We start from the raw sequence: 24114 nt of genomic DNA on the forward strand, positions 1-24114 counted from the left end.
TAAATGAAAGTAAAAATAGCACGAGCTAGTCAGTTTTCGGACTGGTCATTGAAAAATAGCCAGCGTTTGCAAGGTCATTGAAAAATAGCAACTATTTTGCTACAACACGGAAAGTTCCGGCATAATATACTGGAGATCGGTGCACCTGTGTATGAACTTCCAGCATATTATGTTGGACCGGTATATTATACTGGAGTATTTTCTATATTTTGAACAATGTTTTCATTCAAATTTATCTTTACATGAAAAGTGGCTAAATTTCGATTACTTTTGAAAATGTAGTTATTTTTGAATGGTCACTTGTAAATCAGGCTATTTTTTAATTTCTGAAAAGAACAAAAAAGAAAATGTAATTAGTGGAATGGTCTTTTTTAACTGAAGTTCAAATGTAGTGTCACTTTCTAGTCATAATTCAAATGCTGGAATAATGGCTATATTTTATTTTATTTTTTATTCGGTGTTCAATATTGCATTTTGGATTTCGACTCATCCAGATTCGCTTTGCATAAACATTTTCTATTAGGATTTATTTATTTATTTTCAGAACATAAACCTAAATTCTTTAATTAAGGACGAAAGAATCTTATCCATTTCACTACAACCATTGGGGTTAGCCGTCAAATAGCAAAAGGACATCTATCAAATGCTTCAATAATTTATTTATTGTAAAATACTATGAAAAGTAAAATATAGATACATTAAACCTTGTTGAATGCCTCCACAGATAATGTCAAGACCTTTAGCCATCACTTACGAACGTCTTACTTTACTAGTCATTAGTCAAATTCTTACGACAAACTCTTACAACCTTAATAAATTCTTGCAATTAATTATATAAATAGTACATAAAATGCCAAAAGAAGAGTGTATATAAGGATCTAGAATTTAAAGCACTTGGAACAAAGTGAATGTGATTTATTGTAAATTAGAAAATTATAGAAAATTCCCTGTCACATTTATAAATATATGATTTGAGTCGAAAACAGTGGGTATGATTGGTGCATTATATTAATTACTAGTATTTTAATAGTGGGTTAAATAATCTAACTAATTCAATGTACTGACTTAAACTTATAGTTATATTTCAAGATTGGTTGGATACATGACTAAAATTATGGTACTGAATTATTCAAGATTGGTTGGATACTGAATTAATAGTTTACTCATTATTTGTTTGTTTGAATTATGGTATCTTAATCATCGAATTCCATCAATTAAAATATCAAATCAAATTCCAAAAACAGAAAACACTTAATTAGTCGGTGCTACAAATAAGAGGTTAAACGGAGATAAAAAGATTACTTATTTCTTCTTTTCTTCTATCATATGCATATGCTGATATGAGATAATAAGTATTCGATTAAATATTTAAAGTGTGCGCAAAATAATCCGGGCTTAAGTATGAGACATTAATTGGAAATACGAGCAATCTTGAAGTTGCAGGCTGCGGCACATCAGAAATAACGCAAACATAAGCAAGCAGCCACATATGACCATATAATTATTTATAATATCCACATTTAAGTGTAGAGAAAAAATAAGTAAATAATTCCAAGGAGCCGTCAATCATTTTCTTCTTATATTATCAAGAATTCTTCATTAGTTTCGTGATTATTTTTCTTTTCTACCATTGGACTACAGTTTTTCCAAGCAGCAGTTCATCATTGACTTGGCTGGAGGCCTCGGACTTGTGCATCTAATTGCTTGAAAATACACTCTCTTAAACTTATTTAGTTGGTCTCATTACGTTAAAATTAGGGAAAATGACATTGTATAGCCGCTCTCAAAATAATAGTAAAAAAATACATAGTTTATATATATATATATATATATATATATAAAGGATGGGATCGGCCGTATTCTTTAGTATGTCGAGGGGCGAGTCAAAGCGGAAAGAAAGCCTTAGCCGGAGCAGTAGCCAAAGAAGCAAGAGCAGCAAGACAAGCTTAGATAGCTTAGATTGAAGAGTTGTAGCTTCTATATTTTTTTGCTCCTGTCACTGTATCTAGAGTTTCCGGTTTCGGCTACAGAATATAAATAGTTTCTAGCGTGGGCTAAAAGTAAAAATAGCCCTTAAAATTAAATGTAAGAAATAAAGCTAAATTGCTCTCTCCGCATTATTATGGGTAAAATCGAGTGCGGAATGGGGAATTTCTTGGTAGAGAATATTTTTTTTGAAATATTCAGATTAATCGAGCCAGTAAATATGAATTTTGTAAAAGTTTTTTTTTTAAAAAAAAAGAAGAAAAAGAAAAAGTGAATAGAGAAAGAATAAGCAATCGATTCTCAGCAGCCGTCATTCATTTTCTTCTTATATTTTTAAAGAATTCTTCTTTTCGTGTAAAGTTTCGATTTGTACCAGAAATCAAAGAAGAAATAGTACATTAGGGCTTAAGAGAAGGAAGAACAAAGAAGAACAATGCTGTAATTTTATTCATCCTTTTTGTAAAAATGAATCTATTTACTGCTGAAGGTTCTAGAGTTTGTATTTATATACAAGGGTAAAAACGTGAAGAACTAATGCTAATTATGTGGGCCGACCCGGCAGAGTGTGGGCTGTTAAGCCCAATACAAATAAATACATATCAAGCTTCTGCATAGACTATGTAACTCCAACATCCCCCTCCCCCCTCAAGTTGGAGGGTGGGCACACACCCAACTTGGCAGCCAAAGAATGATGAACGTCACCTGTTAAGCACTTGGTAAAAATGTCAGCCAACTAAAATTAGTAGAAACATGATGTAAAGAGATCAAACCATCATCCAACTTGGTCAGGATGAAGTGACAGTCATCCTCTATATGCTTGGTGTGCTCGTGAAAAACAGGGTTCTTGGCTATGTGAATGGCAGCTTGATTGTCACAGAAAACAGGGAGAGGAGTGGGGGCTTGTAAGCCCAAGTCAGACAACAAACGGACCAGCCAAGACAACTCATCAACAACTTTGCTCATTGCTCTATATTCAGCCTCAACGGAGGATAAAGAGACTACCTGTTGTTTCTTGGACTTCCAACTAATAAGACTACCACCCAGGAACACACAAAAACCACTAACAGAACGGCGAGAATCACGGCATGCAACTCAATCACTATCACAGTAGCCAACCAAAGAACAATCAGCAGAATCATTAAGAAATAGACCAACATCAGAAGTCCCCTTTAAGTAGCATAAGACATGTAAAGTAGCAGCCATGTGAGGAACTCTAGGTGTTTGGAGAAACTGACTAAGGTGTTGGACATCAAAGCAAATGTCAGGGCGAGTATGGGTAAGAAAGTTAAGTTTCCCTATGAGGCTGCGATATGTGTCAGGTCTAGGCTGAGGGTCACCAACATCAGAATACAACTTAACATTCAAATCTAATGGGCATACAACAGAAGAGACATCAAAACACTCAAAATCAACAAGCAAATCAGAAATTAACTTTTGTTGATGCAAAAGAACACTAGAAGAGTGATAATGAATCTGAATACCCAATAAATAATGAAGAAGCCCAAGATCCTTTATTCGAAATTGGTTATCCAGAAAACTTTTCAAGGCAGCAATTTCAAGCATATCATCCCCTGTTAGAATGATATCGTTTATATATACAGCGAGAAACACAGTAGACTGAGGTGATTTCTTCATAAACAGGGAGTAATCATTTAAAGAATGGCTATAACCTCTAGAGCAAAGGGCATGGGACAATTTAGCATACCATTGGAGAGAAGCCTATTCAATTTACACACCAAAGTATGAACATAAAAGTCAGAAGCAACACTAAGCCCTTGGGGGAGTTTCATGTACACCTCTTCATCCAAATCACCATGTAAAAAGGCATTATTGACATCCAATTGGAATAAAGACCATTTATGTTTAAAAGCATAAGCTATAAGATATCTAATAGTATACATTTTGACTACATGAGAAAAGGTTTCATGAAAATCAATACCCTCTATTTGTGTATCTCCACGTACGACTAGCCTAGCTTTGTATCTTTTCACACTACCATCAGTTTTATATTTGATTTTGTACACCCATTTACAACTAATTGGCTTTTTACCTTTGGGCAGTTCCACAATATCCCAAGTCCCATTAACTTCCAATGCCTCAAACTCTTTCCTCATGGCTTCCTGTCAAGCTGGATTGGCAGCAGCCTGAGCATAAGAGTGAGGCTCAATTGCTGCATGTTGAGCAACAGAAGTGGAGGCAGTAGAGGAGCAAGAAATAGAAGGAGGAAGCTGAACTACATAATTTTGAAGATGAGAAGGAAGATGATGACTTCTAGAAGACTTTCTAACTGCAGGGAGAGGTGAAACAGGAGCTGGTGAATTGGAAGTAGGAGAAGAAGTGACAGATGGAAGTGGAATGGAAGAAGAAGGAGAAAGAGGAGGATCAGAGGAAAAACTAGAGGTAGATTCATCAAGATAAAGAGGGAAACCAGGAGGAAAAGGAGAGGAATTAGAAGAAGAGGAAGAATAATTGAGATGGAGGGGAAAAATAGACTCATGAAAGAGGACATCTCTGGAGACAAAAATAGACTTATTCTAAGATTATAAAGCTTGTAGCCTTTTTTGCCAAAAGGATAACCAATAAAGACACAAAGGACAGCCCTAGGTTGAAATTTATCCCTATGACACTTGGGCACACTTGCATAACAAAGGCAACCAAAAGTTTTTAAATGACTATAAGATGGTGCTTTGCCATACAGAATTTCAAATGGGGATTTGTTAGATAAAACAGAGGAAGGAAATCTATTTATAAGATAAGTGGCTATTAAAACATAATCCCCCCAAAATTTTGTTGGAAGTTTGGATTGGAACAATAGAGCTCTTGATGTTTCCAGCAAATGTCTATGTTTTCTTTCAACAACCTCATTCTGTTGTGGTGTATGAGGGCATGTAGTTTGGTGCAGGATCCCATTATCAGAAAATAATTGGCAGGCTAAGTTTGAAGAACCAAGCTCCAAGGCATTATCACTTATGATTGTTTGAACAAAAAGATTAAATTATATTTTCACCATGGCAATAAAAACTTTAAGTAAATTAAAGGCAATGATCTTGGAACTCATTAAATGTGTCCAAGTTTCCCTACTAAAGTCATCTACAATTGTCAAAAAATATTTAGTACCAGAATAAGTTTGGGTATGATAAGGCTCCCATGTATCAATGTGAATGAGTTGAAACAGAGAAGTAGAGTTGGATGTACTACCGGGAAAAGACAATCTAGCTTGTCTAGCCAAAGGACAGATAGAACAAATAAAAGACTGTTTAGTAGACAAATCAGAAGAAACAGAAGGTATACACTTCAATTTTGTAAAACGAAGATGTCCCATTCTATTATGCCAAATCATATCAAGAGCATTCATATGTTGTACAGAATGAACAGATGAAACAGAGGGAACTACATATTTATTTAGGCTACAGACAGAAGTATTCAAAGATGAGTTAGATACATTCTGCACAACATTATTTAAAACAGAACCAGAAGGGGATGAACTAGGAAGGTGATGAAGTTTGTATAGCCCTTGGTCCAGTCTACCAAGAACCAGAAGCTTCTTCCTAGAAAGGTCTTGTATCAAGTAGGAACAAGAAGTAAAAATGACTATGCTATAAAACTGTTGAATCAGCCTATGCACATAGATGAGATTGTACTTGAAAGTAGGTATGTAAAGCGTTTTGTGCAAGACAAATGAAGAATTCAGAGTGAGTGACCCTGTGCATGTGACTTTTACTTTGTATCCATTTGGTAGACTGACTAAGTAGGGAACAGGAAGTGGAGTAATGCCAAAAAGAAGTTCTTTTGCAGAGGTCATGTGATTAGTTACTCCAGAATCTACTATCCAAACACTTCTAGCTACACTAGTTATGTTACGCGGCACCTTCCTGAAGTTCCTTGGAAGGGCGACGTAAGGCTAAGCAACCGATGTCAGTACGGTTGATGTCCGCCAACTGAGGTCCCCTCCGTACGCTAGACTAGATTGTCAGTGCCGTACGGAAAAACCAATGTCATGAGCAATTGAAAGAGAGCAGAAAAGAGAATTGAGAATGAAAGAAAGCTTAATTGCATTGAATGAAAGCTATTACAGAAAACAAGACGGTGTCGGGGGGGGGGAGGGAGGGGGAGACACCAGTACAGAGAATTATTTGCTTGCTTGAAAGTTTTGATTGCTTGGTCCCCCTTAATAATGCTTAAAAAAAATAAACCAAAGTTACATGACTAGATCTATGAAAGCTAGAAAATCACACTTAAAGAAAATGCAGCAAAACTACTCTATATTTACAATGAAAAGGACTTAGTCTTCTACAAAGCAGCAATAAGTCCATTGGCAGCAACTTTGTCTTTAGCATCAGGGTCTGCGCGCGCGGCATTGTCTACGCGCGCGGTGCTGTTGGCATCTGCCTGTGGCTGGGCATTGGCAATGGCTATCAGTGGGGCGACAGAGGCACATGCGCGCTTGTCACTTGGAGCTGCCGAGACCACGGGGTCGACCGTGGCGACGGGCGTTGGGAGGCTGGCCAGGACGCCACGGGGCGCGTCCAAGGGGTCATGGGGCATGGTTGGAAAGCCGCCCATGACATTCTCTCCCACCTGAGTTGGCGACGTCCTCGGCGCCTTCCTTGTAAGGTAATCATCAATCAGGCTCTTGTAGGCTTTGAGGTTTGTTCCCCTCTCCCAAGTATTATCCTCTGCATCACATCCCTGCCATTTTACCAAGAACTCCTGGTGATCTTTTCTTGAGGCGTGAATCACTCGATCATCAAGAATAGCTTTAGCACGCCTTTTCCCGGTTGAATTGGGGCCTCAAATACTTGGTATTGTGAGTTGGCTTCGTGAAGGATCCTCCATATCTTCCCAAAAAGGTTTCAGGAGACTGACATGGAAAACAGGATGGATTTTTCACCAAGCTGGGGTATCCACCTGGTATGCAACTTTCCCAATGCGTCTTTCAATGGACAAGGGTCCAATATATTTTTGTAATAGGCGAAGGTCATGGACCCCTGCAAACAAGTACCGCTTTGGGATTTTGACCATCACTTTGTATCCCACCTGGTATTCAACAAAGCGGCGATTCTGATCAGCATGCCTCTTCATCCGCTTTTGGGCTTTGACAAGATAGCTCCGCACTATCTCCAAATTTTGCTTCCATTCTTTTGAGAAACTAGCGGCCCGAGGAGATTTTGACATGTTTGGTGCGTTCACTGTGTGTGGGAGTAGCAGTTGCTGTCCGGTAATAATTTCAATAGCGCTTTTAATGGTACTTGAGCTCTTTTGTGAATTGAAACACAGTTGAGCAGCATCCAGAAGCTTCACCCAATTCTTCTGCGATCCGGTCACAAAGTGCCGGTGTGAGCACATGATTTTTGCCCGACTAAAATACTCCTACAAAAAATTCACAAATAGAGTTTTTCTAAATTGTTTTAGGTTTTACAGAATTTGTAGGGATTTTCGGTTAATTGTTGTTTGCATTTATTTGCATATTTAACATTTTTAAATCATGAGAAAATACCAAAATGTCTAAAGTATTTCATGCATAACATTTTAGGTCTTAATTGTACTTAGGATTTAATTACATAAGTTAATTGCATTATTAAACAGAAAATCACAAAATATGGGTCATTTTTTGTATTTTTAGCTTTTAAATGCAAATTAAGTAATTCTTCCTTCATTAGTCTAAATTAATCAATCATGGTAAAATAGATAACTAGGTTTATTCCTATAAATTAGATTGATTTAGCACTTAATTTAGGTTTAATTAATTAATTTTTATTAGGATTTAAGGAAAAAAAGAAGAAAAAAAGAAGAAAGAAAAATCGTTTGGGTTTTAAACTGGGGCCAAAACAATTTTGGCCCAAACGCTCACCTGAATTCCGCCAAGCCCAATCCCTCACCCGGTCCAGTCTTACAACTAAGTGCGAACGACGTTGTTTTGGACGGATCGATCTCGACCATTCAATCCATCTCCATCCAACGGACACAGTCCACTCTCACCCCCCACATAAAAGGCCTGTTACGCGTTTCCCCTCCCCCAGAACCCTAAACCTAATTCCTAACCAAGCGGCGCCCACCCCCTTTTCTCTCCCTCCGTCGACCAAACTCGCTTGAACTCAAGCGAGTTCACCCTCCCTCCAACTCACGCACGTGGTTCCTTCACCCTCCCTCCTCCACATCACCCGTCCCGTAACGACCTCTGACAGAAAAGATTCTTCTCTCCCTTAGGCTTCACGCGCTTTTTGTATTGAGAACAATCTCGGATGAATGGTGGTCGTAGGATCTGAGAGATTCAAGATCCTAGACCTCCATTTGTCCGATTTGGTTCACAAGAAAGAGAATCGGATTCTCGCGGATTTTTTGGACAGAAAGAGGAATTTTAGGGCACAACTTGAAGAAAATAGGTATGACAATTTCTGGTTTGGGTATATATAGGGAGGTTAAGGGATTTCTTAGGGGTCTTTTTTTTTTGGAAAACAAAAATTTCAGAGAGGAAAAATCGGAAAGAAAAGCTAGGGTTCTAAAAACGTTCTTTTTTCTTCTCAATGGTTGATCTTCTTGTTGAGTTTCTGGTTTAGTTTCAGAACAAAACAAAAAAAAAAAAAAAAATTGTTCAGTGTTCGTCTGTTCCATTCTATTTTAATTACTGTCTAAAAATTTGGAAAAAATATATTCCGTCCCTTCTTTTCAATCTGGATTTTTGAGTTGAAAATTGGACTTCGATTGAGAAGTTGTTGAGTTCGCCGCTGCTCGAGAAGCTGCCTTTTGAAGTGCAGATTTCTCTTTGTTGCTGTTCTGCTATCTAGAGGTGCGTTTAGCCACCTTGTTTAGCTTTAGCTAAATTATAAATGAAGCTGGATTTGTTTAGGTTAAACTCTTGCAATATTTCTTGCGATTTTCAGTTTGTTTGAATCTTAAATGAAAACATTAATTTGTTTATGTGCCGATTCTGTCCCGTTTCATAGATTCGTTATGTGTAATTATTGATTTATTTCGATTTACTTTCTCTGTTAAGTTTTGAAGCTATTATGTTTTTGGTTGATTCTGATTCTATATTCAATATGTCTAAAGCCTAAATCTGTATTTGCTTGTATTTGCTACTGAATATGAAAAAATGTTAAATTCCTGGCAAGCTGTCGATTCACCGTTCTGTTATGTTATTTTTGTTATTTTCTTTGTGAAATTGATTACTATATCTCAATGCTCTTCAGCATGTTACTTAGTTTTCTCTAAATATACTTCTGTTAGTATCAAGTTGGTAACCGATATTGATTTAAGTAGTATGTCTCTGATGATTCTGTGTTCTCTGCCATTTTAGTTAATTTTAGTAATCATATGAAATAGTTGAAGTTTATTTGTCCATGAATCCGTCCCACGCACGATCCGTTCCTGATTTGGAAGAATTGAAGTGTTTTATCACTGTTAGAAAATGAAGGATTATCTATGTGACTGCTTTTACGATGTTAAAATTCCTTGTTTAGGCATGAATATTGTACTGACATACTCGGCCCAGTTTGATCGAGCTATAAGTTTACTGTCGCCTTAGTCACTGGTAATTCAATAGCAGATTTGTTGAAACGTTGATCTGTCATGGATAACTTTATGTCTGATTTTGAAAGACGGAACCTTTTGGGCAATGTTTTTTTTTTTTCATGTTGGTTTCCTTTTGTTTGAGCAAACATGTAATGACAAAAATAAAGTTAAGTTGGAATAATCACAAACATCCCTGTAACACATAATTAGTTATTAATGACCCCTACCCTTAGCTATTTCACATGGCTTCCATCAAGAACAATATAGTCAGCCACTAATCCGTGGAATACAAGGTAGAGGATTGCATTTGATCACCCATTAAAGAACTGGACGATTAAAACCATTTGCTCAAACTCAAAATGTTTATACATAAGTCATGACCCATACATTTGAATCTCGAATTAGTTTAGAACAATAATCACCCATGAATATCGTAGCTTACTTTAGGCGCGATTAATAAATTATCGTGACTATGGGTACGGTTCCCGTGGCATAGTTATGATACGTAACCCCAATTCGAGTGTGCGTTTCACGTGACTCGGCCATAACTTCAAATAATAATAAAAATAAGCCTGTCGTAAATTGCGGGTGCATTTCATGTGGCGCGGTTTGCGACGTGTGCCAAAACGACAAGTGTACGACATCGTGACTTGTTCCAGAAATAATTCCATAAATGATTAAAAGTGTTTTAGAAAGTAAGAATGCACAATAGGCTTTAAATATGTAATAAATCAGACAATTAGGCCAAGTATTGATTGTTAAGTGACCGTGCTAAAACCACGAAACTCGAGAGTGCTTCACACCTTCTCCCGGGTTAACAGAATTTCTTACCCGATCTTCTGTGTTCGCGGACCATAAAATAGAGTCAATTTCCTCGATTTGGGATTTAAAATACATCGGTGACTTGGGACACCATAAATTATTCCAAGTGGCGAATCTGAAATAAATAAATAATCCCATTTCGATTAATGTCACTTAAATTGGAAAAACTCACTTATCCCTATCGCCCCATCGGGAAAAAGGAGGTGTGACAGCTCTGGCGACTCTGCTGGGGACTTCCTCCCAGAATCTCTGATTCAGGTTTTAGAATTCGAGCTTAGATGACTGTTATACTTGGCTTTTACTTATTATCTGGTTTTTTTACGTATTTGAACCTAATGTGCTAACTGCTTATTTTTACTGCTTTGATATTGTTTGGACTGTATATAAACTGTCACGAAACCATTCTCCTCTCTGAGTCTTCTAAATCTTCTGGGAAGTGCACGCTGGCGTGACTTCTTTTCTGTTAGTGTCATACCCTAATTTAGAACGAGGATCAGATCAGTTACAAAGCCGGATGGCCTTTTGGTTACCGGTACGTTGCCCCCCTCGGCTCGACCCCTCCCCGGCTCGAGTTGTCCGCTCGGGTAAGCCAGGTCTAGAACAATGCACCCAGGATTTAAACTTAGAATAATATAGCCTCGTGCCGGATCCCTAGTAGGTACGTTTGCTTGCATCACGTGCATTTGACTTAGGGGACTCAACACAGGGGTTGGGTTCGTCTAGGACAGGTGTACTCAAAATTAAAGGACCATCCTGATGCATTCTTTACGTGCTACTTGCGCATTAATTTGCTTGGCTTGTATGTTGACCGGCTTCGTGACTAAAAAAAAAAAAATCCAAAAAAAAAAGAAGAAGAGAAAAACCAAGAGTAAGGTAAGATAGAAAAACACCTGGTTTTGATAATTCCGGTATTCAAAAATCCCGTTACTCTGTCGAAATTTCAAAAACAAAGAGAGAATCATTCCAAAACAAATCATATTTTTTCTGTGCATAAAAATGGCAGAACTACGCGGGTCTGATTCTCACCGGATGTGAGATACATAGGCAAACCTCATCGGTTCCGGCCCACAATTTTCAAAAAAAATTCAAAAATATTTTCCTTTATCTCCTCTTTAGAAAGTCTTTCTTTTAGACCCTAATTTTCAAAAATCTAAAAATATTTTCCCTTATTTCCTTCTTTAGAAAGTCTTTTTTTGAGACCCCATTTTTTTAAAAATTCAAAAGTATTTCCTTTAATTCCTTCTTTTAGGAGTTTTGTTTTTTTATAGAAAATCCCAAACAAATAAAAGATTAAAAAAATAATTTTAAACAAAAACAAATATATATTTTATTTGTAGGAGTCTTTTATTAGAAAAAGAAAACAAATGAAATTATAATCCAAAAATATTTTCATTCTTCTTTCGAAAATTGAAAAGAAAATTCAAGATTCTTTAGAAGTGTTTCTTTCATAAATTCAAAATAAAAGTCCATAAATCCAAAAATATTTCCCTTTTCCTTTTTTTTAGATGTTTTTCTTTCGAAATTCCGGAAAAAAAAAATATAAAATCAAAATTCAAAAAAAATATTTTATTTTTTTCTTTAGAAGTCTTGCTTTTTCAAAATTTAAAAAAAATAGAATAATCAAATTCCAAAAATATTTTCTTTCTTTTTACAAGTCCTTATTTTAAAAAAAATAAAAAAAATAAAAATAAATAAATTTTGATCACTTCGCAAACACAGCCCTAAAATCTTCTCCTCCGAAGTGTTGAAAGGCCGTATTTGCAAAAGTGGCCGTGATTTGTTTTCGGTTATATTTTTCAAAAATTATAATGATAGTAATCTTTTCATGGTCAGTTTTGTACAAAATTTTAATCTAGTCACCCTAATTTAAAATGTGCAGAATGAGCACCGTTCAGAACTTACCTGTGAAGGTTATGGATCAGATTCCACTGGCACTCCACATGTGGTGGGAGGATTTGGGAAAACAAGGACGAGATATGGTCAACCAATACCTAGGGGCGCTCACTGGACTATTGAAAATTCAACCTAGAAGGGACCTGATAGAGGCATTAGTGGCATTCTGGGACCCCGCTCATAATGTTTTACACTTCTCAGATTTTGAGCTTACGCCCACTTTGGAAGAAATGGCGGGTTATACTGGGAGCACGGAAGGACTGAGACACAAGTACCTGGTATCTCCAAGGACTGTTACTCCCCACAAGTTTCTGGACTTACTAAAGATAAGCAGACAAATCAAGACGGGAAGTCTAGCACGGGGAATTTCCACTTTTCATTTTCTATATCAGCGATACGGGCATCTAGGGGGATTCGAAGACCCTGAAAATGGACTCTGCAGTAAAGGAAACCGATCAAAATGGGAGACCCATAGATGTTTTGCCTTCATGGTGGCATTTTTAGGACTTTTGGTGTTTCCAAGGGAGGACGGACACATTGATTTGCGGATAGCCGGGGTTGTCCACGTTCTGACTACTCAGGCCAAGAGTACTCTCGCACCCATGATCGTATCAGATATATTCCGAGCCCTCACATTCTGTAAGGCCGGAGCCAGTTTTTTCGAGGGATGCAACCTGTTGTTGCAAATGTGGATGATCGGACACCTCTGTCATCGTCCTCGATACATGAACTATGGGTCTACGGGGAAAAACTGCATTGAAGAGTTTGGTACACGAGTAACAGGATTCGAAATGCCGAAAGGGGTCAAAGATTGGATTACCTGCCTTCGATCTACGACCGCAGATCAGATAGAGTGGACATTGGGTTGGCTTCCCGTTGATGAGATTGTTTATATGCCCGCCACTGGTCCCTACTTCTTGCTAATGGGTCTCAGAAGCATCCAACCCTATGCTCCGTACCGGGTTTTGAGACAGCTGGGAAGATGCCAGACAGTTCCTAGAGATGAAGATCTTAGCACTTATGTGGTCGAAATCCGCTCTGATGCCCAATTTCCCGAAGAAGCGGTTCGCCAAATTTGGAGCGAATGCCAGTATTTGGGGGGCAAACACCCGAGTACGTGATTTGTCTAGGGGTGAAGTCTTACCTAGTTATGTTGCCTGGTATGGAAAGAGAGTCGCGACGAGTGGTGAACCCGAACGACCAACTAAAAGACCTCATATCCAAGAATTTATTGACGCATCGCAGGAGCAGTGGGCTTGGTTAGCCAAAGAAAGGGAGTACCGGACCACCATAAGCAAGCTAGAAGAACAAATCGAAAAAATCAAATTTGATAGTAGTTTGCAGACAGCTGAAGATGAAGGGGAAAAGAAGAGGTTGATCAAGGAAAATGAAGCCCTTCGAGCCCAGATCCAGAGAATGAAAATAGCCGCCGAGACACCAGCAAGAAGTGAGAGAGATGAGAAAATTATAACCAACCTGAGGCGGAAAGTGCATGATTACAGTTTTGACTTGACAAAGGCCGAAAGGGACTTGTTCAATGCTCAAGCAAGGCGGGCAAAAGGTGCGGAAGAACACGCTAGATTAGCCCACCAGTTGAAGCAGAAATATGACAAAGAAGTAGCAATTTTACAGAAAAAGCTGGTTGCCCTGGAAAATGAAATGATCAAGCAAACAAAGGATTTCAAGACAGAAAGAGAGCATTGCTATGCACTGATTTACCAACTACAAGAAAGCCTGAAGCAGTTACAAGACCAAAGCAACACAGATACACAAGTGTTAGAGGCTCGGGCCCACCAGATTGGACGTTTGCTTCAAGAAAAGGGTGTCATCAGAATGAGGATTAAAGAGATAGCTGATTATGTTGTAATGAAATGCCATGAATGTGAAGACATGACCAAGTCTATGTTTTTTGCTTCTGTAATGACATTCGTCCGACAGGTGATGGTTGACCTAGATCGCCTTCAAGAAGATATTGCCCGCAGGCCCGTGCGGAGACCGGCTGATGTCCCGCAAGCCTCCGGAGTACCAGTGGAGGCTCTTATGTATTTTTGATTTCCTTTAGTAGTCTGTATTTTACTTTCTCCGAGTCTTGTTCGTCTTTGTCAAGGTTGTCTGTTACTTTATTTCGAGTCTGTAGATTTTCCTTTTGCAGTCATCGCCACTTTTAGTCCTTGTAATAGAAAATCCAAAAAGATGTCTTTTATTGATGAAATAAATTATTTCGTATCTATTTCTCTGAACTATGTAATGATCTGATTCATGCGGCGTCATGATACGTAGGCAATCCCCATAGGATTCGATCATATTCTTAAAAGAAGAGAGGGAAAAGAAGAGAGAGGAAGAAAGAAAAGAGGGGTCAAACTAAAAAAAAAGGGAAAGAATAAGAATTAAAGGAGCAAAACACAACAGGAGGTGAGAGGGAAAAGTCAGGATTTGGAGAATTTGGAAAAGCCGGGATGAAACATACGAGCCGTCGCAAAACATCTAGGAACGTTAACTGCTCAGGTGCATTGCATACCCAATGTGCGATTAACTATCTGTAAATTGCTTTTAAAACTGACCAAGTTTTTGTGCGCGCATAGGCAGGTTTTGTTTTAGGTGGTTAGTTTGTTGGCATTCTGGCAAGTCACCCTTATAACACCAGATCAAAGTGCAAGGCAGTCATGACTAGCAAAGAATTGGACACGGGTGTTGTCGACCCGCCAAGGGAGATTGTAGAATCGGAGTCTGAATTGAAAGAGGAGGTCTACAGGTTGAAGCATCAAATGGCAGAAATGTATCAAGCCTGGGTCAGGGGGCATCCTCCACCTTCATTCCCCACTAACTACCCAGAAAATCCCGCTTTCATCCCACCACTGTCACAAGCCCAAGATCCCATTACCATTGATCTTTCCCCTCAGCACGCACCAGGCTTTACCCCTTATCGCCACTACCCTGGAACCTCGTCCCAAACCTTTCATGCTCCACCAGCCAAAACAACTGCATACCCTGCTCCGACATCCGCTCCTGTTTTTGTAGCCCCTCCGCGAGCTACCCTTCACAGATCTTCTAGTGAACCCGTGTTCCAAGCTCCAGATACCCAATATTATGTTCCAGAACCAACTTTCAAAGTCGCGGATCCTTATTCCCATGCCCCTCGCTTTGAACCTCTTGTCGAAACTGAGAAACCATCCCGGAATATGGAGCAGGACGAGATGTTCAGGAAAGTGAAGAGCCTAGAGCAATCTTTGAAGAACATGCAAGGGATATGAAGCCAAGTAAGTGTGGCTTACAAGGATTTATGCTTATTTCCGGATGTTCAACTGCCCGCTGGGTTCAAGATGCCCAAGTTTGACCCGTACGATGGACATGGAGATCCCGTGGCCCATTTGAGAGGCTTCTGCAGCAATATGAGAGGCGCCGGTGGGAAAGATGAATTATTAATGGCATATTTCAGTCAGAGTCTGAGTGGGGCAGCTTTAGAATGGTACACCCGCCAAGACACTAGCAGGTGGTACACATGGGATGACTTGGCTTAGGCCTTTGCTCGGCACTTTCAGTACAATATAGACATTGTCCCGGATCGCCTATCTTTGACCAAGGTAGAGAAGAGGCCCAATGAAAGCTTTAGGGAATATGGTTTCAGATGGAGAGAACAAGCTGCACGAGTCTACCCTCCAATGGAGGAAGATGAGATGGTCGAGTACTTTCTTCAAGCCCTAGAGCCCACTTACTTTGGCCATTTGATCTCAGCCATAGGTAAGTCCTTCAACGATGTGGTAAAGATGGGAGGAATGGTGGAAGAGGGACTCAAGTCAAGCAAGATCATGAGCTACTCTGCCATAAAAGCGACCACACAGGCAATTCAAAGTGGCACCGGAAGCCTGTTAGGCAAAAAGAAGAAAGAAGATGTCGCTATGTTTGTCTCTGGATCATGGCGTGGCCCAAGGGGTCCGCCTCACCAGTACACCCAAACTCGACCCCAACCTCAAGCCTACACCCAAGCTCCATATAATCCATCTCAGCACTATCTCCCGCCACAAGACCCTCGATATTCTGTCGAGCTACCCCAATACCATGTTCGCCATGCACAGTCATATGCTCAACCCCTTCCTTACCCGCAATGGCGTGCTCCAACTCCATAAAATCTTTATACACCCCCACAACCATACCAAAACCCTACTGGTCCAAGTTTTCGACCGAAGCCAGATTACAGAAAAGAGAGGCAACAACGGAAAGAAACCTTCACCCCTCTTGGAGAGTCCTATACCAGTTTGTTTCAGAGGTTGAGGCAGTTGGACGTTTTGAGGCCGATTGAGCCCAAGATACCAAATCCGCCTCCAAGGAACCTTGATTACTCCCTTAAATGTGCATATTGTTCTGATGCTCCGGGGCACGACATGGAGAAGTGCTGGCATTTGAAGAGGGCGATCCAAGAGCTTATTGATACAAATCAAATTGTGGTCCAGAGCCTGGAGGCGCCAAACATCAACCAAAATCCTTTGCCGGCCCATGCAGAGACACATATGATCGAGATAGTTCATAAGGATGGGGAGCCCAAAAACTCTTCCAAGTCTGTCATGATGATCCGGGCTAGCGAAAGTAATCCAGTCAAAGCTCTAGATTCTGCAAAAGCAATGTCCTTGGCAATTAAAGGGGTGTCGGAGAAGCCAAGCGCGCTCAACGTGAAGCCTTCTGTATTGGTTGTGAAAGGGCCTCCGATTGATGTTGAAGCGAACCAGGAGAGGCAAAAGGTGGTCGTGCCAGGGGCCCCGGGCAAGCCTGTCATAATCGTGGAAGGGGCTCGTGTTACCCCCGTTATCATTAAGCCAGTAACCCAGTTACCGATGGTTGACACAAAGGCCGTCCCATGGAATTACAAACAGGTGGTAATTACATACAAAGGGAAAGAAGTAGAAGAAGAAATCAATGAAACCGGAGGACTAACTCGTTCTGGGAGATGTTTTGCCCCAGAAGAACTGAGGAAAACCAAGCCATCCAAGGACGGCCACATCCCAGTAAAAAAGCCGGTCACCGAAGAAGAGGCTGAGGAATTCCTGAAAAAGATGAAAATGCAAGACTATTCCATTGTAGAACAGTTGAGGAAAACACCAGCTCAGATCTCTCTTCTGTCTTTGCTGATACATTCAGATGAACACCGCAAAGCCCTGATGAAGATTTTGAACGAGGCCCATGTTCCTGATAAGATCATGGTGAACCACTTGGAAAAGATTGCTAACAAGATTTTCGAAGCGAACAGGATCACTTTCTCAGATGATGAACTCCCTATAGAGGGCACAGAACACAATCGAGCTCTTTATCTCACAGTGAAGTGCGAGGATTTTGCTGTCTCAAGGGTACTGGTGGATAACGGTTCTAGTGCGAATATTTGCCCTCTGTCCACTTTGCAAAAGTTGAAGATTGGCACCGAAAGGATCCACATTAATAATGTATGCGTTCGAGGCTTCGATGGAAGAGGGAAAGATTCTGTCGGTGATATAATGCTAAATTTGTCAATAGGGCCGGTTGAGTTCACTATGGAGTTCCAAGTGCTAGATGTGACTGCCTCTTATAACTTGTTGTTGGGCAGGCCCTGGATCCACGCTGCCAAGGCAATCCCGTCTTCTCTGCATCAAATGGTAAAGTTCGAATGGGACAGACAGGAAATAGTTGTGCACGGTGATGAGAACTTATCTGCTTACAATGACACAATCGTTCCATTTATTGAAGTTGAAGATGATAAAGGGCCTTGGGTTTACCAAATGTTCGAAACAGTGTCTGTCGGGAAAATTCCCGAGGGAGAATGCATCCTAGGTCCAAAGATACCATCCGCGTCTGTCATGGTAGCAAATGAAATGTTGAAGAATGGGTTTCTGCCAGGCAAAGGTCTGGGTTCATCTCTGCAGGGTATTGTGCATCCGGTGTGCCCACGTGAAAGTTTTGGTACATTTGGTTTGGGATTCACACTCACAGGGAAGGACGTGAAAAAGGCTAAAAGTTTGAAAGGAAAGGCATGGTCACTTCCTAAGCCTGTTCCACATATCTCCAAGTCTTTTGTCAAGCCAGGGGTCGCAAAACGCCCAATATCAGCGGTCCCAAAACCTGTGGTCGACTTTGATGAAGAGTTGATCAAGAGGTTCCAGAGTTTGTTTGATGAGGTTAATATGGTAGAAATCGGGGAAGGTTCCAGTAATGCCGATGTGCAGCTCGTTGGGCCAAATGTGAAGCTTAGCAATTGGAAAGCTACTCCTCTCCCCGCCCGGAAGGAGTTTTGGTAGTTTGCTTTGTTTTCCTTTCTGCTATCTGGGTTATTCCAGGGTTGTAATCCAGATTTTTATTTTTTGCTTGTTTTGATGTACAAACCCTCCTATCCTTTTATTTTCAATGAAATACAATTTCCCGTTTTCCATTAATCCTGATAGCGTTTCATTTTTGTTTTTGCTTTCTGTACAGTTCCTTTTATGCTGGTTTCAATGACATAACATGCATGAGGAATTTTCAGCCAAATCTTAAAAGCCAATCTAATTCTGAAATAACGATCCAAGAAGTAGAGGGTGATGATGAAACAGAATACGATGAAGAGGCGGCATTTGAGGAAGTCAGTAGAGAACTAAAAAACTTCGAAGAAAAACCCAAGCCTAATTTGAATGAAACCGAAGCAATCAATTTAGGGGATCAAAATAATGTCAGAGAAACCAAGATAAGTGTGCATCTGGAACCGCAAATCAAGGAAGAAATAATCAAAACACTATTTGCATACAAAGATGTCTTTGCATGGTCGTATGACGACATGCCGGGCTTGAGTACTGATTTGGTAGCTCATAAATTGCCAACCGACCCTACATTCCCTCCTGTCAAGCAAAAGTTAAGAAAGTTCAAGACTGATATGAGTGTGAAGATTAAAGAAGAAATCACAAAGCAACTGGAGGCAAAGGTCATTCGGGTCACTCAGTATCCCACTTGGTTAGCTAATGTGGTACCAGTACCAAAGAAGGATGGTAAGACGAGGGTGTGTGTTGATTATCGTGATCTCAACAAGGCAAGTCCAAAGGATAACTTTCCATTGCCGAATATCCACATTCTGATTGATAATTGTGCCAAGCACGAGATCGGGTCTTTCGTGGATTGTTATGCGGGATATCATCAGATCCTGATGGACGAGGAAGACGCAGAAAAGACAGCATTCATCACGCCATGGGGGACGTATTGCTACCGGGTAATGCCATTCGGTTTAAAGAATGCTGGGGCAACTTACATGAGGGCAATGACTACTATATTTCATGACATGATACACAAGGAAATTGAGGTTTATGTAGATGATGTGATCATAAAGTCAAAGAAGCAGTCCGACCATGTTGGGGATTTGAGAAAGTTTTTCCAAAGGCTCTGCAGGTACAACCTCAAGCTCAATCCGGCGAAATGTGCATTTGGTGTCCCGTCGGGGAAACTGTTGGGATTCATAGTCAGTCGACGCGGCATCGAGTTGGATCCGTCAAAGATTAAGGCCATCCAAGAACTACCACCACCAAAGAATAAAATTGAGGTGATGAGCCTGCTCGGGAGGTTAAACTATATCAGCAAGTTTATTGCTCAACTCACGACGACTTGTGAGCCCATCCTTAAGTTACTAAAGAAGAATGATGCGGTTAAGTGGACCGATGAGTGTCAGGAAGCATTTGATAATATCAAGAATTACCTGCTGAACCCCCCTGTGTTGGTCCCGCCAGAACCTGGGAGACCTTTAATCCTCTATTTGACAGTCAAGGATAATTCTTTTGGTTGTGTGTTGGGTCAACACGATATCACGGGCAAGAAAGAGCAAGCCATTTATTACCTCAGCAAGAAGTTCACTCCTTATGAGGTTAAGTATACTCTTCTTGAAAGGACATGTTGCGCCCTGACTTGGGTGGCGCAAAAGTTGAAGCATTATCTGTCCTCCTACACTACTTACCTCATTTCTCGCATGGATCCTCTAAGGTATATCTTTCAGAAGCCTATGCCCACAGGGAGGTTGGCAAAGTGGCAGATTTTACTCACAGAATTTGACATCATCTATGTGACTCGGACCACGATAAAAGCCCAAGCCCTAGCCGATCACTTGGCCGAGAATCCGGTGGATGAAGTATATGAGCCACTGAAGACTTATTTTCCTGATGAAGAAGTGATGTATGTTGATGGGGCTGATCATGATGAAAAGCCAGGTTGGAAACTCTTCTTTGATGGAGCTGCTAACCTGAAAGGTGTCGGAATAGGGGCTGTACTCATTTCTGAAACAAGGCATCACTACCCTGTAACAGCTCGACTTCGATTTTATTGCACTAACAACATGGCTGAATATGAGGCATGCATTCTGGGTTTGAGGCTAGCTATAGATATGGGAGTTCAAGAAATATTGGTTTTGGGAGACTCAGATTTGCTGGTTCACCAGATTCAGGGAGAATGGGAGACCCGTGATTTGAAGCTCATACCGTATCGACAATGTCTGCATGATATTTGTCAACGATTCAGGTCGGTAGAATTCAGGCATATTCCAAGGATTCATAATGAGATTGCCGACGCCTTGGCTACTCTGGCATCAATGTTACACCATCCGGATAAGATTTATGTCGACCCTCTGCAAATCCAAATCCGTGATCAGCATGCCTATTGCAATGTGGTTGAGGAGGAACTTGATGGTGAGCCTTAGTTCCATGATGTCAAGGAATACATCAAATCAGGGGTATATCCGGCACATGCCACATGCGATCAAAAGAGAACCATTCGACGTCTGGCTAGTGGATTTTTCTTAAGTGGGGGAATATTGTACAAGAGAACTCCAGATCTAGGATTACTAAGGTGTATAGATGCTAAACAAGCCTCGACTATCATGGCCGAAGTGCATTCCGGGGTTTGCGGGCCACATATGAGTGGGTACGTCTTGGCGAAGAAGATTCTTCGAGCAGGTTATTATTGGCTCACCATGATTGCATCAGCTTTGTTCGCAAATATCATCAATGCCAGGTGCACGGTGATTTGATTCATTCCCCGCCATCTGAGCTGCACACAATGTCGGCACCTTGGCCCTTTGTTGCTTGGGGCATGGATGTCATTGGACCGATTGAGCCGGCAGCGTCAAACGGGCATAGGTTTATTCTGGTGGCCATTGATTACTTTACCAAGTGGGTCGAAGCTGTAACTTTCAAGTCCGTGACCAAGAAGGCAGTGGTAGATTTTGTTCATTCAAACATCATTTGCCGGTTCGGAATTCCCAAGGTAATCATCACAGATAATGCTGCTAACCTCAACAGTCATTTGATGAAAGAGGTATGCTAACAATTCAAGGTTACGCATCGAAACTCCACTCCATATCGTCCTAAGGCAAACGGAGCTGTTGAGGCTGCTAACAAGAACATAAAGAAGATACTTCGTAAAATGGTGCAAGGTTCGGGGCAATGGCATGAAAAGTTACCATTTGCTTTGCTAGGTTATCGCACTACTGTCCGCACTTCAATAGGTGCAACCCCCTATTTGCTGGTATATGGAACCGAGGCAGTGATACCTGCGGAAGTTGAGATTCCATCCCTGCGGGTCGTTGTTGAAACTGAAATTGATAATGATGAGTGGGTCAAAACCCGGCTAGAGCAATTGAGTTTGATTGATGAAAAAAGATTGGCAGCAGTATGTCATGGTCAATTGTATCAGAAAAGAATGGCAAGAGCATACAACAAGAAGGTTCGGCACCGAAAATTTGAAGTGGGTCAGCTGGTATTGAAACGCATCCTTCCACATCATGCTGAAGCTAAAGGCAAGTTCGCCCCAAACTGGAAGGGGCCTTTCATTGTGACAAAGGTGTTGCCCAATGGTGCTTTATATTTAACAGACATAGAAGGTAAATGTGTGGATATGGCTATTAATTCTGATGCAGTCAAGAGATATTATGTATGATTTCTTTGCTTATCTTCAATCGCATTTTGTACTAGACACGTTCAAAGTTGGAATGACGAAGGCATTTTATTCTGCTATCCCAAACACTTTTATCATTTGTTACCCTTTTTGAGCCTTATTTATTTTCTTTCATACCCCTCTTTTGGAATCAAAAGCAGTGTTAGAAATATAAAAGAAAAAAGAGAGAAAAGAAGAAGAAGAGAAAAAAAAAGCAAGAAAAAAAAAAGAAAAAGAAAAAAAGAAAGAAAAGAGAAAAGCAAAGAAAGAAAAAAGAAAAGAGAGGAGAAAAAGAAAAGCAAAGTAACAAAAGCAAAACTCTTATGTTTGAACTACGTTCGACCTGATTCCTTTTAAGGATACGTAGGCAGCCTTACACGGTTCGGTCCCCTCAAAATAAAAGTCTAAAATTCCCCAGATTCGAAGAAACTGGGGCAGAAGTTTTAGTTTTGTAAAAAGATTTGATTCCAAAAGTTGTAATTTTAAACCCCTTCATCTTAAATTATTTTGAGCCTGCATGCCACCCTTTCTTTCTAACCCTGTCCAAAACCTACACTATAGTCCAAAGAAAGACCTTCTGATCAACTTTGAGGATGCCAAGCCAAATGAGATAGAGGTGCGATTTACATCACGGGTAGCACCTTGGTTCATGGGCACAAGGAAAAATGAATAAATGAGAGAGTCTTATTGGTGAAAACCCTCATGGGCAACATAAGGCGATGGTGAGTCGAGAGAAAATCCAAATGAGAGAGTCTTATTAGTGAAAACCCTTACGGGCACTGTAAGGCGACAATGAGTTGAGAGAGGAGCAAATGAGAGAGGTTTGCTGGTGAAAACCCTTCGGGGCATTACAAGCTGAATCAGGTTCATGACTTTACAAAGAAATTGAATTATGGAAAACCCGGTTTTGAAGTATGAAGACATGGCATGAACTGAAATGTGATTAGTTGGATGGATTAGGCTGATCAGTCCGAAATGCATGTCATGATCATTGGAGCCAGTTGCTTCATTCAGATAAGTCTCTTTTCCATTTTTCTTCAAATAGTCATCGTTGTTTTTTCTTTTATTTTATTCCTAATTCTCGAAGTCACTTCGCTTCGTTTCTTTTGGGTCTATTCTTCTAAGTCTCAGTCAAATTAGTCTGTTGTTAAGCAAGCAAGAAAGGACTTCAAAGCCCACTACCAGTTTTTTATTTGCACTAAGCGAAATTCGGCCAGGCACATCCCAAGTGACATGATGTAGAATTAGCAGTGCGGTGGTAACTGAAGTTCAGGTGGTCAAGTGATTCGTGAATTTGTAGGAAATGCAAAGGTTCGACAGTTGTCAGAATGAAAGTACCATACGGCGAGTTGAGTGTAAAGGATTCAAGTCATTCAGAGGTTTTGTGTTCGAGGTCCGATTGAAAGGTCAAACAATTCTTTGTGAAGCGGGATAGTGACAGAAGCAGACACCTTCAGCAAGGATGCCACAAACTAACCGCCACAGTTTCAAACTGACAAAATTTTCTTTGTTTCAAGCAGGGGCAAGAAATCTTGTTTGCTTTGCCAAGAATCCTCCATGAGAAAGCATGTTCCAGATAAGTTCAGTTTTAAGTTTCCGGGACCCTCCTGGACAATGGGAGTTAATTTTAACTTTTCAGGACCCTCCTGGATAATGGGATTTAATTTCAAATTTTCAGGACCCTCCTGGATAATGGGATCTAGTTTTAAGTTTTCAGGACCCTCCTGGATAATGGGATGCAACTAACAATCAATGAATGTTCCTGGTACAAACTGGGGCAAAAACTTTTCTCTGTTTTGTCTGTGTTGTCATGATTGCAGGCACCCACCTGGAGAACGAGGGAATTCATTTCAGTTTCTAAGTCAGCAGGCACCCACCTGGAAAATGAGGGAATTTATTTCAAGTTTTAAGTCAGCATCAGGCGCCCACCTGGAGAATGAGGGAATTCATTTTAGCTTTAAGTCAACATCAGGTGCCCACCTGGAGAATGAGGGAATTTAT

At 40.3% G+C, this 24114-nt stretch overlaps 3 protein-coding genes across 3 annotated transcripts in view; 2 read left to right on the plus strand and 1 right to left on the minus strand.

Moving 5' to 3' along the window:
- Positions 1–2405: 2405 nt before the first annotated feature.
- The window catches only part of LOC104090531 (uncharacterized), a 40235-nt gene continuing 18526 nt past the window's right edge, over positions 2406–24114 (minus strand). Inside the window, exon 15 of the mRNA XM_070191775.1 lies at positions 2406–3557. The gene's annotated coding sequence lies outside the window, so the exon portion shown is untranslated. The remainder of the gene's footprint in view (positions 3558–24114) is intronic.
- Positions 16719–20878, plus strand: LOC138903422 (uncharacterized). The gene is made up of 4 exons (XM_070191393.1): positions 16719–17282; positions 17424–18241; positions 18646–18896; positions 20199–20878. The coding sequence occupies exons 1-4, from the start codon at positions 16719–16721 to the stop codon at positions 20876–20878; spliced, it is 2313 nt and encodes a 770-aa protein (XP_070047494.1).
- On the plus strand, positions 21604–23674 carry LOC138903423 (uncharacterized). Its single transcript, XM_070191394.1, has 2 exons — positions 21604–21976; positions 23634–23674. The coding sequence occupies exons 1-2, from the start codon at positions 21604–21606 to the stop codon at positions 23672–23674; spliced, it is 414 nt and encodes a 137-aa protein (XP_070047495.1).

Source organism: Nicotiana tomentosiformis, chromosome 12, assembly GCF_000390325.3.
Source record: "Nicotiana tomentosiformis chromosome 12, ASM39032v3, whole genome shotgun sequence".
Classification (NCBI taxonomy): domain Eukaryota; kingdom Viridiplantae; phylum Streptophyta; class Magnoliopsida; order Solanales; family Solanaceae; genus Nicotiana; species Nicotiana tomentosiformis.